At 42.0% G+C, this 19,590-nt stretch overlaps 1 protein-coding gene across 3 annotated transcripts in view; it reads left to right on the top strand.

Annotated features, from left to right (window-relative positions):
• DNAI7 (dynein axonemal intermediate chain 7) overlaps positions 1 to 19,590 on the top strand; it is a 543,004-nt gene that overhangs the window by 250,412 nt on the left and 273,002 nt on the right. For all 3 annotated transcript variants that reach the window (XM_085652767.1, XM_085652765.1, XM_085652766.1), the window contains one exon: positions 17,594 to 17,894. In XM_085652767.1, coding sequence (XP_085508893.1) covers positions 17,594 to 17,894 — 301 coding nt within the window. The remainder of the gene's footprint in view (positions 1 to 17,593; positions 17,895 to 19,590) is intronic.

The raw sequence follows: 19,590 nt of genomic DNA, 5'->3' as shown, positions 1-19,590 counted from the left end.
TTGAATTTGTTTGAAGCACTCCAGGTGGAATATGGTTTACCCATAATTTAAAGGTGTAAATACGCACAACTGACTCAGTGCCTTAATAAGAAGTTGGGTAAACCCCATGCGACCTCCAACCCTCCCCCGTTGTTATATAACTTAAACAGTGGTGGCTGTTTAAAGAGATGACAATTGGGACCCATAATGTGCTATTGCAGCTTTTACATGCCAAACCCCTTCTCCCTACATACTAAATGGCAGACTGCAGACTGTTCTCCATATTGAAAAATGTGGACAAGGGTGTTAATCCAGAATTAAGGTTTATCTTTTTAAAACTCAGGATTGGTATTATATGCCATATAAGTTATCAAGAGCTGGGCTTCTTCATCACCCAAACTGCTGGAGATGTTCCCATCCACACTGTGACATCCTTCATGTTCTCTTTGACTGCCCAGTACAGTGTACCTTTTGGTCCCAGTTTGGCAGCTCATTAAGTGATATGATCTAGATGCCGCTCCCTATTACAAGAAAATTAGCCTTATTATATGATACAGCTGATCTCCCGTCACTAACTAATCATATGTATTGTCTATTGACTACTGCATTGTCTGCAGCTAAGGTATCCATCCTAAGACACTAGAGGTTCCCACACCTACCAAGACATGATGAGTGGCTTTCTAAAAGAAGGCCTCCTATCAAGGACTGATCTATATGCTCCTGGACTCTAGAGACTTTCTTTTCTGTATGGCCATCTTTTTTGGAGGTACGACGATTTGGAATTGCCTCTCAACTGTATCTAGTAAATCTCAGGGTTGAAGGTGATATACCATTGCCCATAAGCTCCCTGTCTCACTTTGCATACTTGCTTTCACTGTACCTCCACTCTCTAGGCATCTACCCACCGTCCCCTCCACCCATCTAGGGATCGATCCCCAAGGATTGCCTTTAAGAGTATTCTATTACTCTCCCTAACACTAAGAGTTTGAATTTGGCTCCCTACCTACTGCAGTTTGTTTGTAATACTACTACAGGGATTGTTTTTTCTTTTCTTTCTTCGACAGCACTAATGGGTTAATTTTCTGAAAGTTCTTTTAGTTGCTAGAAAGGCTAATGTATTGTTCTTCATTGTGTTATGTCCAATTTTCTACATGTGACTCCTGAAGATAAGGAGTGCAGCATTATGGTTGGACTTGTACACCTTATAATTATTTTCCCTCTAGGGCACCGTGGATTGCGACCCTTTAGAGTAATAGTTGTGTTATGGGAAAGGATATTGGTTTGCTGTCGGTGTGACATCTCTCACTGATCCCAATATGTGTACATGGACTTCTCTTGTCATCTGCTTGTTATATATTTGCCAAATGATTAATACACTAATTGCAACCCCAAAAAAAAGTGAAGGCGGTTTGGAGCCCTGGTAGTTCCATGGGCTGTCCAGGAAGAGTATGGTCTCAGCGTTTGGAGGCCTGGTAGTTCCTACATCCTTCTGGAGAGAGTTCAGACACTGCGCCCTTCCAAGGTGAGGAAACCAAGTTCCACATTAGTGTGCTATGATGGGGATCTCTATACAGGTGGCACAGGGGAAAGAAGCTATGGCTTGCGCTTGTGGCAGTTTTACGCACCAGTACTCTGGCAAGGATAAGAGGCTCCAGATATAAGGATAGTCTATAGTGGGTGACCAGCATTGGGAGCAGCCTTTGGAGATCAGATACTCGGACACTTCTGTGTTGTCGCCAGTGGAACATAACTCCAGGTCTTCAATTGTAATTTGTCTTGCTTCAAAAGGTGTTATAAAAGCCATCTAATCTCTTGATTGTTCTTGTAACTGAATATGGCGATTGATACGCCTAAAGGTCGAAAACTGAAACCATCTCTGTATTGTTTGGAAGAGATAAATGGTCCACAGTATCGTATGTCCCTGTCATGGGTATGCTCTCTGAATCCATAAACAGTAGAAATTCTCTGCACAAATACAGGAACATCATTTTTAAAATACATTTTTTAAAGGAAAACATTCCTAGAACAGGCAACATGTTCTATATTTTTTAGTTTTTAATTATAATTACCTAAATTAATATTATCATACATTTAGCTGAAACAACTAGCTCCTTTTCAAAGCCAGAAGAAAAGTGAAAATATAGCCTTTAATAAAGCTAAACACAGCATGCAATGCATGGGAATCACTGACACGATATTGTGTGGACATAATATTGTGTCAAATATTTCGAGGACCTAAATATCGAGAAGGAAAGTGCAAATAGGTAAGTATGGGTTTACTATTCTTAACTCCACATCTATGTACCTTGAAGATAGATATATGTGGAGTTATTCATAGTGAAACTTTACTTACCTATAGAAACTTACCTTCACAATATTTTTGTCCTCGATATTCCTGACAAGATATTTTGTCCCTCAATATTTTTGGTTCTGATATTCTGTCTAGACACCATGCATGGTAAGTGAGGCAGCTCATTTTTTTGGCTGACCAGTGGTGGCTCCCCCTCTAAGCCAGAGGAGCGTCGCTCCACTGCTGTGCAGCAGTGAAATAAAGGAAAAATCATAATAGTTCGAGGTCATTATCATTTTGTATTGTCCTGCTGTGTCAGCTTTGTGGGGTGGGATGGGGCTGCTCTGCCCACAGAGCAGGAGGAGGAGTAGTGGGCATACTAAGTCCACATGACTGGCCTGCCGTCTCTGGCCGGCCAAACCTTCATGTACACTTTGCATGTTCTCCACCCAGGCTGCTTTTAGAGCCTGGGTGGAGAACATGCCTAGGCTCCCATTCCCTGTCTGAGCATCGAACTACGGCGCTTAGACCAATAACAATGCTGCATTGCAGCGTTGTGATTGGCTTAAGGGATTCTGGATGTGCTTCCTGTTCAAGCAGTGTGGAGGGATGGGAAGGAGAGACGGAGGAGAGACGCAGCCATAAGGTACTTTTTTCTTCTTATTTTAGATCCCCTTAACCCCCTCATCCCCACGCCCTGCCACCCATGATCCGTGCCGGCCACCACTGCAGCTAACCAGGGAAAGCTCACCAAATTCTTCAGCCTTTCTATGGCTTGATGAAAATCTGCATTTTCCTTGGGTGGGGGGCGGTGTTTGGCTTCATTTAATGTCTTTTTTTGTATTATTGGGATCCCTGCTGTTTTGTTTGCAGCAAGTGCCTCTTTTTATCTTGTTTTGCTCCTAAGATATTTCATCTGACCTTTCCTTTAGTCACTGTGTGGACTCTGTTTGGTAGGGGCAATGCAGGTAGTTTGAGGATAGTTTTTAGGTCAAGCTCGGCAGTGCCTGTGCTGTCTCTTCAAGACCTGCTGTAATCAGTCTGTGGGCTTCAAGTCCATCCCCTTTCTTGACATTTCTTTTCATTTATCTATGTCAGTGTCCTTTAAAAATCTCTGCTTGCCAGTGGTCAGTCCTGCCTCTTTGTCCCTCTTTTCTCTCTTCTGTTTCTCATACAGAACAGGGACTTAGTACTGTCTCCTTCCGCTATGGTACTTTATCTGTTCTTTGGGGGACTATTTTTTCTTGTTTTTTTTTACTCTGTTACTGTTTGTCTGTGTGCAGCTTCAGCGCCCTAGCTACTTATATTTACATATATCATTCTTTCTCCCACCGCCTCTTAATGCCACAGTTGTGTTACTGCCGCCTCCTGCCCCATTGCTTGTTTTTAAAAAATTTCCTGTGTGTCTTTGGCGCTTGTTTACATTTCCGTCTATGGTGCACACATAGGAGGCTGGGGGGAGATTCCTGATGCCTCGCTTTTGTTGTTTCCTATGTATTACATTTCCATCTACGATGAACGCATAGAGGCTGCAAGGAGATTCCCAATGTGCCGCTTTCATTCTTTCCAGTACGTGTTTGGCTCTTCTTTAAATTTCCATCTGCGATGCACGCATAGGAATCTGCGATTTGCCCCGATCGCCTTTCTAAAAAAGCCGGGCAGCCTTAAGTCCTCCTCAGAGATAATCTGCAATCGGTTATGGAGCTCTGCAGCAACGAGTGGGCATGGTGACCCGAAGCTATTTTATGACACGGCTGGATTTAGTTTACCTTCACCTAATGCTTACTTAGACCTTTCACTGTGATCCAAAAACCTAAAGTAATAACGAATTTACAATATTTAATTCCTGTGGGGAAAAAAATGTGAGCCTGTAGTTTTACAAGATTGTAAGTATGTAGATATTTCATACAGGATTGAGCGACTGGAGATGTCATTTCCTCCACATCTTCATTTCAGGTGGCTCCCCTCCTTCCTTCATTATCTCCACAACCGGCGGCTCCTCTGAATATCTCTCCTGCACAGCAGCCTTAAAGGAGGCCGAGCGAAGCAGCTCTTTACGGATTACTTTGTTCATTGTTGGGCATGAAAAGTGCCATATCTGTTCCGGAACTCTCATCTCTCTCAACACCGTCTCACTCTCCAGGAGCAGCAATTATTTCTTTTTCGGCTCATTCGGTTTATAGAATAAGCACAAGAGGCAGTGACTGGATGTCCCTGTCTTAAGCGTGCTAGGGTGCAGTACCGCAGGTCATTACTAGATGGCCCTGTAGCCGGCAACAGTGGAGGTACAGTACCTCAAAACGTTACTAGATGTCCCTGTGTAGTCAGCAGCACAAGGTGCAGTACCGCAGGTCATTACCAGATGTCCTCGCAGAGTCAGCAGCACAAGGTGCAGAAGACCTTCACCAGCCCTCTGCCTGCTCAGGCTCATGGCACTCCCATTTTTTGCATTTTTTTTTAATAGATTAGATTTGTCAATGTATCATGTTCGCCACAGAATTTATGGACTATTTTCAATACATATTTTTTATTTTTTGTATTTCGAATGTTGCTACATCCTTTTTGACAGATACCAAAGTACAGTGAAGTTATGCAAAATAAATAAATAATACCATTTGAGAGCAAAAATTTTAAAAATGGGGCAGTTGGAACCGGTGTGTCCTCTACACTCAAGAAACTGGGAAACATACATTTTTGAGTTCAGAAAATGTTTCCAAAGAACTATGCTGACATCACCACACCTTCGTATATGTTTAATTCAAGAGATGACATTTAGTCTCATTTTTATAGTCACTGTATAGTTGGGAAATATTACAGATGCAGCAAAAATAGATCAGCCTTACTGAAATCACTCCTTAAACCAAGCATTTGCAAAGCAGTAGGTCTCGCATTGCTGAAAGTTTGAGCCATTGGCTGTGCCAATATTAATGAAACGCCAATAGCTCAAACTTTCAGTAAAGGGAGAGCTTATGCATTGCAAAAGGACAACAGCATTTGTGCTTTAGATGTTTAAAACTAAAGTGCGAGTGCCGTGATTGCTTTGTAATGCAATAATTTTTGCATTACTTACAGGTTGAGCTATTGGCGTTGCATTATTATTAGCAACGCCAATAGCTCAAACTTTCAGCAATGTGCAACCTATTGCATTGCAAATCCTTTTTTTAAACCACGCCTAGCTCGTAAACAAGAAGCATGGTTTTCGGAGCATCTAAAATCACTTAAACAACTGGCTAGAAAGCTAGAAAGGGTGTGGAGAACGACCCATGGTGAAACTGACAGGAATCATTATTGGGCAGCTCTCACCACCTATCACAAAGAAATTCGATGCGCCCGAAAAGCTCATATAGAGTCTCTTCTCTCTGCCGCAGGAAATACCCCCAGGATTCTATACCAAACCCTCCAGTCGTTTGTGAAACCAGCTGCTTGCGAAACTTCTGAACTAGCATCACAACAACTATGCAACGAAGTCGCTCAGTTTTTCACCAACAAAATAAATAGGATACATGATGACATTACTAGATCCAATCTATCCATCACAGGAGATACGCCCTCACTCTGGGAAGAAGGAAAAGAATTAGGATCGATGGCCTTGGACTCCTTTCCCCCCATCTCCCTGGTAGAGACTGAATGCTATTTAGGCCAGATTAAGAGTGGGAGCCCCTCAGACATCATCCCGGCCAGAATTGTACCGATAGTAGGTAAGATTCTTAGCCCACAGATTCAATGTCTCGTGAATCTCTCATTGATGAAGGGTCAAGTTCCTAGGGAATGGAAGAAAGCATTAGTAAGGCCTATCAGGAAAAACCCCTCCATTCCCTGGACTGATATGTCTAATCTTAGGCCTATCTCCCTACTTCCTTTTTTGGGGAAACTTATAGAGAAACACGTCAATAAACATGTATCAAACTATATTGAACAGACTGGTAGGCTAGACAGCTCTCAGTTTGGCTTTAGACCAAAACATAGTACCGAATCTGCCCTGTTATCGGTGACAGATGATCTTCACATGTACCAGGACAGAGGATATTCTGTTATCCTGGTACTATTAGATTTGTCGGCAGCGTTCGATACGATATCCCATAAAATCTTAATCGAACGCTTGACTATGATCGGCATTGAGAGCACAGCACTAGCCTGGTTAAAGAGTTTTTTATCTAACCGTACCCAAGCTGTCAACATGGGCTCATTTCGGTCGATTGAGACTTGCATCGCGAAGGGGGTGCCACAGGGCTCCTGTCTGAGCCCGACTCTTTTTAACATCTATGTGGCACCCCTGGCCAGAATTCTGAGAGACTTTGGGTTCATCCCCGTCTCCTACGCGGATGATACCCAGCTCTTATTCCCTTTCAAAAAGCTCACACATGAAGTGAAAACGGCCTTTTCCGAAGGCATGAAGGCTGTGGCAAATTGGATGACATCGAACTATCTCCAATGCAATGTAAATAAGACTGAAGTTGTGCTTTTTGGGGAGGTAAGAACGTTGTGGACACCGGACTGGTGGCCATGTGAGCTTGGCCAAGTGCCAGAACCTAAACAGGTAGTAAAAAACCTAGGGGTTTGTCTCGATTGAGAGCTCACTTTCAAACAACATGGCAACTGGGTGGTTGGCCAATGTTTCCATGTTATTGGACTCCTACGAAAAGTCTTTCCAATTTTACCGGACTCCATCAGAAAAACCCTGGTACAGGCACTAGTGTTGAGTCGCCTGGATTACTGCAATGGACTTTTGCTGTCAGCCAACGAGAGTGTCCTAGCAAAACTCCAGGTGATACAAAATACTGCAGCGAGGCTTGTGCTGAACGCCCCTCCAAGAACGCCATCAAAGCCCCTCCTGGATAAATTACACTGGCTTTCAGTCCGCAAGAGAATACATTTTAAGACTTGTTGTCTGATCCATAAGAGCCTACATGGATGTGGACCTTCCCATTGGAAGGATAAATTTATCCCATACAATCCCACACGTTCTCTCAGGTCAAGTAGCCAACTTTTATTGAAAATACCAATCACAAAGAAGGTCAGACAAGGTGGTAAAGCTCTTTCGGTTGTCGGACCAACTTTGTGGAATAAACTTCCTCTTGAGCTCAGGCAATGTCCAGAACATCTTAATTTTAGAAAAAAACTCAAAACATTTTTATTTTAATTGAATTGAACTGTAAGCTAATCTGTTGCTGCTGGTTTCTCTTTCTTTCTATTTTTCTTTCTGAGCGCAGAGATACTCTGTATAGAGTCGATTCTAGCGCGTTACAAACTATAAATAAATAAATACTGTGGTTATGCTGGGGCAGCTGGTGCCTGAACGGGATGTGAAGGACCTCATTTAGTTAACACTGGTGCGAGGAGATAGTGATTGAAATTATGATGTGATAAATGAATAACAAAGTAATCAGGACCAAACCTCGTCTTCGAAGTACCCAGCATTGGGGAACGAATTTTAGAGTGGGGTGCTATTCAATAACGGCACCTCACTAAAGGCAAAGGGGCTATTTGACAGAGTTTAAAAATGCTGCCATAAGAAAAACCTTTGACGGGCCCTTTATTGCTTATTCTCCATCTACACTCTTTCAAGTTTGATGTGGTAATGCAGCACCTCCCGCACCCCTTGTTCAATTGCCACTGGAACTACCTGCCAAAGTACCCATAACTTTGCCCAGTTTTCTTTTAATGCACCCACCAGACTGGACATTGCCATTAACTCTGCACCAGATATCAATTGTAATGGAGACTCCAAAGGGGTACTGAGAGACAGACGTTTCATTAATAGATTTTCAAATGAGCAACAGCAGCAAAAGCTTTCAGACTGTACTGTGGTGTTGGGGTGTCAGGTTCTAAACAACTTGTTACCAATGTGCAGATGTAATCCTCAGTGACTTCTCTTATGGTAAAACTAAGGTAGGTTTTACTAAAACAGCCATCTACCAGCCACCAGAGCAGGGCAACTCTAGCTGCCACTGGAATTGTATCATTATACTCATAACTAGGGCTCCCAGTTATATGGTATTTAATTTATTTGCATTTCCCTCTGTATTTATCCATATTTATTTTGTGTTTTGCCGATAAATGAAATTGTAAAACTGTACATTTCCATATTTATTTACCTGATAGACACGCACTCATACTCTGATGTCTGTCTGTTTAGCTATTTCTTTCAGCTGCCAAATATTATATAACAAAACATCCACTGGTAAATAGTAGCATTATCCCACAAATGTATGTTGACACATGGCATTATTTAATGAAGTTGCATCTTGTACATTTGCTCAGCTGTTGGCCTATAATATATGAAAGACAGCATAGAGTCCCTTAAAAGAAGCCCAATCTTCTGGATTTGTCCACTTTTAAAAATAAATGCAGACAGAAAACACACGGTAAAAATCTGTAAAACCGGGAGCCTTAATCATAACCAGACTAAAACTGAAAACAGAGCTCTTCTTGCATGGCTAATATTTTACTACAAGGGTTTTTATGAACAGAGTACCCTTTAAGTAAACAGCATAGTGACAGAACACATCTACTTCATGTATCAGTGGATCTAAAGTTGGAAAATGATAAATTATACAATAGTTCAGTACAACGTTTTCTTCTTAACTTAAGTCAGATCAGTGGCATTTGCAGTCATATTCAAAATACATCAGAATGGCTGGGCCCCCAAAAAAATCATAGAAAACGATCTGTGAATAGTTAATAAAAATAATAATAAATTCATCAATCGAACAGAAATCCAAAGGGATAGGATGGAAATGTGCACAGGAAAATAAACATTTGTGTACTGGATGGCACAATACGTTGAATTTTCTGAGACTGTTCAAGTTGCGGGTGCCATTTAGGATGCAAACATCAAAAAGTTCAAAGGCAGGTCAAGAGGCAAGTGAGGTCAACAGAAAAGAGATCATAAAAGTTAAGTGTATTCTATAGGCAGGCTAGGAGGTGGTCAGGGAGAAAACAACAGTTGTTTAAAAAAAGAGAACTCCTGGTCATTTCTTTGTGATCAAATAGTTCTAAACCGATCAGTTCAAGAAATGACTCTTGCTTCCAATTTCTCACCTGTAGTTACATGGTCTTGCTTTGATGACCAAAAATAGTAGAACTAAACATGAAGTGCTTAAATGGCATACAATTGGGGCCACATATATGTGCCGCTGTGGCCTAAGACCAGTGCCAATCACAAGCAATCTTAGGACCGGACCATTCTCCTTCTCAGACCATCTGCTTTGTGTTTGAGACCTGGCTGGAAAGAATCTGAGTGTAGAGTGACACACTGGCTGCTCACTCGTTCTTGTGGTGAATCACTTCCAGGAGTCTCCAGTACGGTGAGAGGGAGCGCACATCTCAAAAAAGGGAGGATTTGTTTGCCCGACGCATGAAATGAAGAGGTAATCCATTTGTTGGAAAAATACTGTCTGTAGAAGATGATGCTGTTCTCGACATTGACTTCATCAATAGCGAACTGTTTCCCTTCAGTTTCTACGGAGTACTACATCAGCCTTCTAAGATCCTATGGGTGCTTTTGTAGGGCAGAGTTCAGTCAGGCCAGTCAGTATCACGCAAATCGCCCCATGAAGGCTTTGTTTTAGCCTATATGTTACTGCTGGGCTTCAGAGATGCAGCAAAGGGGGTACAAATATGAAATACTACCCTGACCAACAACGTCTGGTCAATTAGGATATATTTCAAGTAAGGGTTCATATACAGTGGTAGGCAGGTGTCTATTTCCCCCAATAACCAGTTAACAGGAAAATGTGCATATTTTCTGAAATGAACTAAGGCATCAACTTAGGTATGCTAACCTTCACTGTACCTTTAACTAGTGTCTTAAATGTTGCTTCAAACTCAACTTGAGCAGTGCGTAGCGCAGCAAATTTGGCAGATCTATGACCCCAGAATATTATTGCTTAGACACTGGAAAATTGTAACAGAATACCAGTCGCCTACCTCCAACCAGTTTTGGCTAAGCTTCACAGAGACACGCCAAAAGTCGAGCTGTTCGGTGCAGACGTGGTCATTGCTGCAACAACCAACTCCAGTCCCTGCTCTCTCTTTTGTCCATTGATTTGTCACTGTGCCCTTTTAGCCTCTTGCTCATTCAGTTGTAAATCCCACTCCTATCACCCGCCACCCACCCACTGCGTTTGTGTCCATGACATAGCGTTGCTGTCTTCTAGCACTCTGATGCTACTGTTATAGCAGTCTCTCTTGATAATCCAATTCCCAATAGGCCTGGACCATGCCTGCTGTGGAGTACCTGGAATCTGAAGTGGAGTGGGAGACCATACTGGAAAAAATAAGCATTGGCATAGCCAATAGGCCTCGCCTTTGGGAACTTATAAGTATTTAGCTATGCAGCACATTATACTGGGTGCTACAACATTTATTGTTTCCACCTGTACCACTGGTGAATTGCCACATATTGCCAAGGATGATATTCCGTGCTATTTAATGAAAATATGATGAAGTCTCTTCAAGATTTAAAAAAGTGTATTCTTTATCAAGGAAGCATCAACACTAATAGTCACAGAGATGCGCACTGATATGGATTGTTCTTCACTGTCTTATTCACAGAAAAAGCAAGGTATATCATCACACTGGAAAGTGGTCAAGTGTATCAAAATCACACCTACTGTCTAGAAAAAACAAATTCTCCAAGTGAAAATGGATGATTACATAGTAATCACTTACGGCATGATTATACCAGAGACCGAAGTCAGCTCACTATTTCATAAGGAGAATTAATTTGCCAGCTATTGGGGAAAGAGAACATCCCTTTTGTGACTACACATAATTTTGGAGGGCACTGCAAAACATTTGATTTCTTAGGAGAGCATGGTGAACAGTTAAGGGAAGACAGGAGGCTTTGCTGCTCTGTGGCTAATGCTTCCATATTTGTATAAGTAAAGTTGGAGTTTAAAAATCAAAGATTTATATGTTTCCGTTACTCTTTTTACGCTTTTGAAGATGTGTCTCATATTGCTGCAATTGGAAGCATCAGTTTTACCATTTACTAAAAACTAGGAAGCAGATTGTTTGAAAAAAGTAACAACTTTCAAAATTTACATGCGCATTCAAAAAAACACGTTAGACGCATGATTTTATTAGCCACCTGCTAATTACTTATCTTGAAACAATGGCCATTGTAAGAGCATGGTGTTTTGCCAGTTGCAGAAACGAGAATTGTGAATCACATCCTCTCTGGACTTCATCTCATTTGCATTGCAGAGACTGCTCTGCTTTATTAACACTCAGTATCATGTGACACAAGGCACAATGAGATTCTGGCTAAATATGAGGTTCATTTGAACTCACATGGATGTTTGTCAGTGCACTAACCCCTAGGATTCATATATTTTATTAAGTATTTACTTCACTAACAGAATATTTTTAGGTCTTGCCTAGCATTGCAGCGCATGTGTTGCTCGCTTTGCGAGGCATGCAGTATGGTGTGGAAGCTTCATGGAATCTCCGCCCACTACCCGCCCTTTTTTTTTCATTGGCTTGTGTCTTAAGATTGGTTATAGGCTTGTTAGTCCCTCCTTATGAAGAGCATGTCATCATTAATATTCTTCCATGGGTACTAGCCCCTTCACTCTGAAAACTATTTTCTTTCCGTGTCTCCCCCACCCGCCCCCTCCCACAGTCCGTGATTTCACGGGCCCCCGCTTTTTCCCTCCCGTTCGTACCTTTTTAGCAGGTCTCTCATCGTGCATCTCTACGGTGTGTTCTGCTTAGCCATTGGCTTTGCTGGCGCACGGATGAGTTCCTAGAAATGTTGCATTATGTAACCACAGAATGTGCTGGCAGCCGGGCCGGCGGGTAGGAGGGAGGGATGGAAAGGAGGGGGGAGAGCCGGAGGTTGAGCAGGGAGGAGGGCGAGCCCATTACACTGTAAGAAGGCTGTCACAAAGAACCCACGGTCGCCTCCATAGCGGCAAAGCACCAGTTGACCTGCAAGGGAGTCTTTTAAAAGAGACTATCCGCGAGCTACGCTGCAGCGCCCGCTCTGCACGCTGAATATCAGTTTTCATTCATTGTGCTATATTTAGCACTGAGGTTCGCATCCTTCGTCACACGTTGTGATTTTGAGAGATCTTTTCTCCATTGCTTGAGAATTCAAGATGTCTAATCATTAACAGCAGTCTGCTTCTGTCTTTAAAAGGCCTCTTGGCTGGCCTTTGCTATTTGTGGTACTGGCTGATGCTGGCACACATCAATGGAGAGCAGAAAGAAGCAAAGCGCCCGGCATTCATTACAGGACAAAGCCCTGGCGCTGCATGTGTAACATGATCTGGGGCTCACCAAGATCTCCGATTGTTTAACGGGCGACAGTGTGTACCCTCTCCAACTGGTATCTATAATTAGATGCCTTTAGTTAAGCACCTTATTGATTCTCCAGGTGCTGTAAATTGATACCCCGTTTTTGGTGAAATCGCATTCGCCGAACCCCTGTCATAACTACGAACACGCCCACCTCTGTCTTTCCGTTCCAGGAAAGCGGGTCTTTCCCTGGGTTGTTGCCAGCTTTGGGATCGGTCTGTGCACCCATCTAGCACCCCGGGAAGTGCTTCTGTGATTAGAAATGGTTGCAGAGAGTAGCCAGAGCAGTCTTGCTATATCAAAAGAATTTTTTGGCGAACTGCATTGACAATTAGCCTCATGTCGCACCCTACTGTACCTAACCCTCCAGCGCCAATAGGTATTGGATATGGGGCGGGAGGGGGACTCTGTTGCTTCAAGCAGCATTTTTCTTTGTTTTGAGCTAGAAGAATCGTGTTTGTTCCCCTCAGCTGGTGATGGTCCGGGCAAGCACCCTGGCACTGGGAGATGGGCCCAGAGACGTAAAGCAGGCTCCAGCATGGGATGGGGGTAAAGGGCCACCTATCCCTGTCCCTCCATTAATTTCAAGGGCTATAAAAAAATCTGTGCGATATTGGCGACCTAAAGCATAATCAGAAGGGAGGGGGTGTCATTTTCCATCACGCCATTGGAAGGGTATGGGTGTGTAAGGCACATTTGCCCATGTGTTATCTGGCCTGAGTGACATAAGATGTACATAATGAAGCAGCTCTCGCCCCATTCCTTTGCAGGGCCATTCTACAACCGCGAGGCTTTACTCACAGCACGCCAAGCATGCTGCTCCTCTGACTGGAACAACACCCTCAAATTAAAGGATGTGCTTTGAGAGGCGAGCTGACAAGAGGCAGCAAACTGGGCTCATCCTCTCGCCTCCCATAAAGCATCAAGCTTCATTTATAGCATCTGGGCCACACCATGTTACCTTCACGCCTCATGTCACTGCACCGATGATCTAGTTATTGTTGCATGGTTGCTGCTGTATAGATACAATGATATGGGGACCATTACGTGCTTGGAGTACATCGCTCGTGTCAGGGAGCTATGAAATGGTTGAAACTTGAATTAATGTAATCTATTTGAACCACAGCAAAGGGACCACATTAATTTAAACTGCTGTAACAATTATAGCCTCCGACGGCTTTCAAGGCCAGAGAACAAACAGCTCCCCCGCACACAATGTAGACATAATTTATATTTCTCGAAAGTCTGCTGCATCTGTTCCATTATTACGATATTTCTGTTAAAATGAACTAAGATTTTAGGGGTTATTTCAAACGCGATGCAGTCTCAGAAAATATTTAAGGAAACACCGATGGAAATTCGAGTTGACCATTTGAATTATTCCTATTAGGTCAAAGAGGTACAAACAAGGGGGCTATGCTGGTTGGAAAGATTCCAATACAACCAAATCCGATAGATACAGTAACCATTCCCAGAGATAACCAGGAACCTATTGCATTGCAAATGCTTGTTTTCATTGCTGGTGAGAAACATGCAAATCTACAAAAACTCTTTCAAATGCATGCAGCACTAACTGCCTCATGCAAGGAAAAAATTGAACGACCACTGTTTTGCTGAAAATAAATCCATCGGAAACACAGTTGATCTTTCTTACACACAGACAAATATGATCTTCCTCATCATTCACCTTCCACCCATGCTCGTCCTGCTGCTTTCACGTGCACAAATGTTAGGAATTTAGTCAAGATCTTTGATGAAAATCTGTCTTGTTGAAGCAAACTGGTGTCATGCTCAAATCATAACCATCACCTTCACTAAAGGATCTGGGCATTATTTATGAGGCCCTTACGCCGCCATTGTGTCACTTTTTCACCGTCAAGCAGACAGTCTGGAGTTTAGAAAATGTGTGTTCCAATTTATCTGCATATACTGCAGGCATTCCATATGTTAAGCTTTAATCACAATGATGGATGTTCTGACAAATTCCCATATGCGTGAAATGGTGAACGCAACAATGTATCACCATGTTATACCACTTTAGAAACAAAAATGACATAAATGTGACATGCCCTCTACAGGCAGGGTTAAGGTTTATTTTAAAAGCTATATGCACACAGTCAAAACTGATATTTAGTGGCATTTATCATTCACAAAAACTAACTACTAAACAGATGGAATTAAGTTCAAATGCCAATGTACCATTTTTCAGGTCCGACCTCTGAAGGCCATCTCTCAACGTTGCAACCAGATGTAGAGGAGTAGAGATTAGTACCCGAGTTGGGAAGGAGTGGCGGGGACAATTAGTTTTCCTTCTTGTAACTGTCTCACTCCCCTATGTGCTTTGAATTTTGCCTTGTCAACAAGGAGTATGGGTCACTTGAGAGAACAAGATCACCTATATAGGGCCCAAATGCAAGCTGGAGTACTAACTAATTTTACCCCCTCCGTATCCCACCCTCCTGCCTCTCCTGCATCCCTCTGCCCCACATGATCACATTTTGAATGTAACGGAATGAGTGATAATTTATATTGCTAAACAGCTCTAGGTTAGCGCACAATCTGCCTGTAGTTTTCCATTGTTAGTCTGGGGTATGAGGACTTTCCAGACGTTTCCATCAATGAAACCGTGACTTTTACTGACACAAAGACACGAAAAGCAGGGGAGATGTTCATCTGATGGCAAAGTGAATACCGACTGCTGGTCAAACAAAAAAATGTAGCTACTACCTGGTGGCGAGACAGCGAGATTCATGAATATGCGTGAACAATCTGACGAATACAGCTTTATCCACACCATAGATTGTACCTCCTCGAAAATACCTGTAAATGAACTAGTCAGACAAATCAGCCCTTGGATTTCATTTTAGCTTCCAGCCACATATGACTGGGGGAATTCTTGTGACATGTTGATGGATGCACTTTCCATCTCTATGTAGCTATATGAGGATAGTCTAGAAAGCCTGATAACGGAATCAATGACTACATTTAATGCCAGCCCAACACAGCCACCCACATCGTCTGCCACTGCCGGATGTCAGAGACATTATAAAACAAGCGAAGTCGGCTCTATAAAACAAACACATCCGCTGAGACACCACATGTGGGCCATATTGTGGTACAATGCTGCTTGTAGCCAGATGTGCTGAATACAAGGCGACGCCATTGCACAGGCAGCCTTTTCTTCATGAACACATGTTTAAGTTTAATAAAAACACTGAACGAGCGCGGGCCTTTGTATCGCCATACACCCTCCGAAAATACTGCCTAGAGACGATGAAATAAGAATTGTACACAGGCTCTGTATTGTGGAAAGAGGAAAGCGCTTTTAAATGGAGTGCACTGTTAAAGAAATCTTTTTTCACTTTGCCCACATGCCTTCCTCTGCCGTTTGCCAGTCTTGTGTTTTGTTGCAGAGGAAGGCATGCAGGCAAAGGGAGAAAAGAAGACTTGGTAAACAGCACCAAAAGTTAACTATAGCCAATAAAATTTTGTAATTTTGTTTGTCCTGCTGAGCACGTTTCCACCTCTCTTTAAGGAGAAGGCTCCTGCACTCACCGCAAAGTAGCCACATCACAGCTGCTCCAATCGGAGCACAAGAGCTGTTCTTTTCCGGCTTGGAAGGAGGTGGAAGGGACGAATGCTGCAATAAAAGCAAGCAGCTACGGGCCTGAAGCACCCACAGTGTAACACGAGCAGGAAAGAAATAATAAAGTAGTCCACAAACCAAGAGATAAAGAACCAAAGCATAAAATTGCAGGACTCAGTCCCTGCTCCATGTGAGCCAACGAAAGACCAAAAGGAGGGACAAAGTTGGCCACTAGCAAGCAAGGATGTTTAAAAGATACTGAAACAAACAAATGAAGGTGGGGGATGGTTTTAAACTCACAAGAGAAGTATACTAAAGTATACAAGAGGTCTTGAATGCTCGACCTAAAAACTGAGGGCCTGTTCAGGAGCAGCAGTACATTTAAGTGAGAGAGAGAGTGTATGTCCTGTCAAATGTGTCTATGTACACACATGTGTCTGAGTATATTTGTTTGCCTGTGAGCATGTGCCAGTGTGTACATGCTATGCTATCCAGACAAAAGTAATAGAGAATACTTGATGAAGATGCCAAGATGATATTTAGGAGTGGGACGCAAATTAATGTAGTTACTGAAAATATAGAGCTGGGATTCGAGGACTGTATTTTCAGTAAGAGACAAGTAGATGATGGAGAATAAAATAAGACACATTTAATAATAGACCTCTAAATTAAGGATGCTAATTGCTGATGTTATGGCATCATTTCTTTCCTAGAAAATATTTCTTTTGGTAAAATGGATCAGTTATTTTTAAGATTATCTCGTACTATTATAGTTCTTACACTTGCGAACTGTGCTAGGCTACTGAAAGCACAGTAAGCAAAGCCATTGCAATAATTGGGCATAAATGCCTGGGTCATTATTTTTTAAGTGGCTGTTTCCTAACCTTTTCTGATTTACTCTGATCCTGTATCAGTATACTGAGACAGGTTGTGGGATTCGAATCAGAAAGTGATTTGAAGTTCTTGTTGATGAGGCTACCCTTACGGCGGTCACAATTTCTTCAAATACTGATTACTGTTGATGGCAGCTGTTACATATGAGAGGATTATTTTTTAAAGGTTTGGGTGGGCGCTCGTATGGTGCAAAGCATTTTGACAATTTTCCTCTGAATTGAAAACGTCCAAGTGTATAGCAATAAATTACTCAGTACTATGCAAATGTAGTCCTACATTTCACACAGATCACCACAACTTCACCAGACACACGAATTGCTAACATTCTATTGACGAAGAATATTCAGAACTGGGTATGAAAAAAACTGAAAGCCCTTTCCATGCGAAAAGCTACAGAATTCAAATTACCACTCTGATTCTCACAATTTCTACATGAGGTCTACAGCTAATTTCACATTTACTACTTGTAGTTTTTCTAATTTTAAATAGCATATGTCATGGTTCATACTAAAATTTCATAGCTTATTTTTATTTTTCAGGTTTAAAGGCTATACTTTTCCTGATGGGGCCTTTGGATTTGATTTGCCAAGGCCAATGGCGATGAGCAGCATTGCTTTGCGCATTTTGCACACTTATTATGACCATGTTTCTCAACGCAGTTCAACCTATGCCCCACCACCACCACCACCACCAAAATCAGCAGAAGAAAGCAAAGAAAAGTCCAACCTACATTTGGAGAGTATTGATGCAAATGTCAGTTACCCAGAGGGGGAGGAAGACAAAAATGAAGCTGAAATAGTTCCATCATCTCTTGATGAAACGCAGTTTGATGGAAGAAAGGTAGGACCCTTCACTTCAATGTAAGCGCTGATCTGAGAATCAACTGAAAATATACAAGCACGACTGAGCTTCTTTTGAATAGATTCTGAAATTTCATGTGGATGAAGCCAGAAATAATTTCACCAAATCAAAGAAGATAATTTTTGAGTAATGAAATGTTTTTTTCCAAAGGTGATTTCTAAATTTCATCTCAGTCTGGTGAAACTTCTTCCTGCACTCTGTACAACCTCAGAATGGAGAGGAGCAATTATACAGGCCTGAACATAAGTGTTGATGCACTGCATATTGACAACAGATATCTATCGTAAGGAAAGATAATTATTTATAGCATCAATGGTTTCAAGACCAAATTCGACCTCCAGTTGATAGTAGCATGCTATGAAGCTTACTATTGATCAGCCAACAAGGCTGTCCATGAAAATGTTACCTTTTTTCACCCTATGTTCAAAGGAACACGTTTTGTTGTGGATGTTTGCTGTTTTCTATGAGGTGCCGTAAGCCAAAATTCAATTAAATCCTGTATGACGCATATTTGTTTATATCGGTCATAGAGGTTCATTCACACAGCACCTACATTGGTTTATGTACGAAATTTATTGCATGTCCCTTGGTGCATACTGCACTGGTTCATACAAGGTGTATTGGTTTGCATACACCATACTGGTTGTGCACAGCGACGCTGGTTTGTGGAATCAATATGTTGGCTAATAAATAGATAAACTATTGGTAGATAAATGAAGCACTTTGGTTTATATGTGTTTTTAAGCTGAACAGATCAGTGTATGTTTCTAGACACCGGTTTATATCAACATCACGCTGCTGTGTCCTATTAGTGCATTGGTATATGCACAGTAAATAATGGTGTATCTATAAGACAGTTGGTGTGCTTGCACAATGTATATTTGTTTAGAGTAAACTCTATTGGTTTACTCTCATATTGGTTAAACTGTAAAATATTGTGGTTTGCCTGTATAACCTACTGGATACCCTACTGCCATGACACACACTAGGCTAGACGTGTAATGTATTTGTTGAGATGCATGACATATTTGAATGCCCTCAAAATGTACCGGTTTTGTACATATCACATTGATTCAAATGCATATCATACTGCTTTACTTGAATAATACATGTGTGGAAATGTTTAATGCATTTGTTCATACACATACTATATTGTATCACTCTTGAAATGGACTAGTTTCCATTATTCTGTTATGTTATGGTTATTTGTAGAGCATGCGATTCACCTGGCAGGGTATTCTGGCACAGATAAGCTCATGCCGTCTAGGAAATAACTGTGCCATGTCTAGGTGAAGAGTCAGGTCTTCAGTTTTATTTTCAAAATTCAAGAATTGAGGAGGTGACTGATAGGAAGTGACAGGTCATTCCAGGCTTTGAGACCAAAGTAGGAGAAGCACGACCTCTGGTTCTGGTTCTGCGGGAATGTGTGCAAGTTGGATTCCGGCTTGTGGACGTGGGTGAGATTATTGAGGAAGGTGGGCCAGGATGAAGCAGGGCTTTGCATGTGCGTGTAAGGAGTGGTGCGGTCATGACAAGCTGGTCATCCATCATTATGCTGAGTTTCTTTGCTTGTTTTGCACAGGCTGGGTCCAAGTTCTGCCATCCACCAGGTGGAGTTCCATAGCAATATTTATTTACAGAAGAGTTAAACTTCTGTTTTGTTTGTTTTCAGTTT

This window comes from Triturus cristatus, chromosome 4_1 (assembly GCF_964204655.1).
Source record: "Triturus cristatus chromosome 4_1, aTriCri1.1, whole genome shotgun sequence".
NCBI lineage: Eukaryota > Metazoa > Chordata > Amphibia > Caudata > Salamandridae > Triturus > Triturus cristatus.
This window is presented reverse-complemented; position numbering and strand designations above follow the sequence as displayed.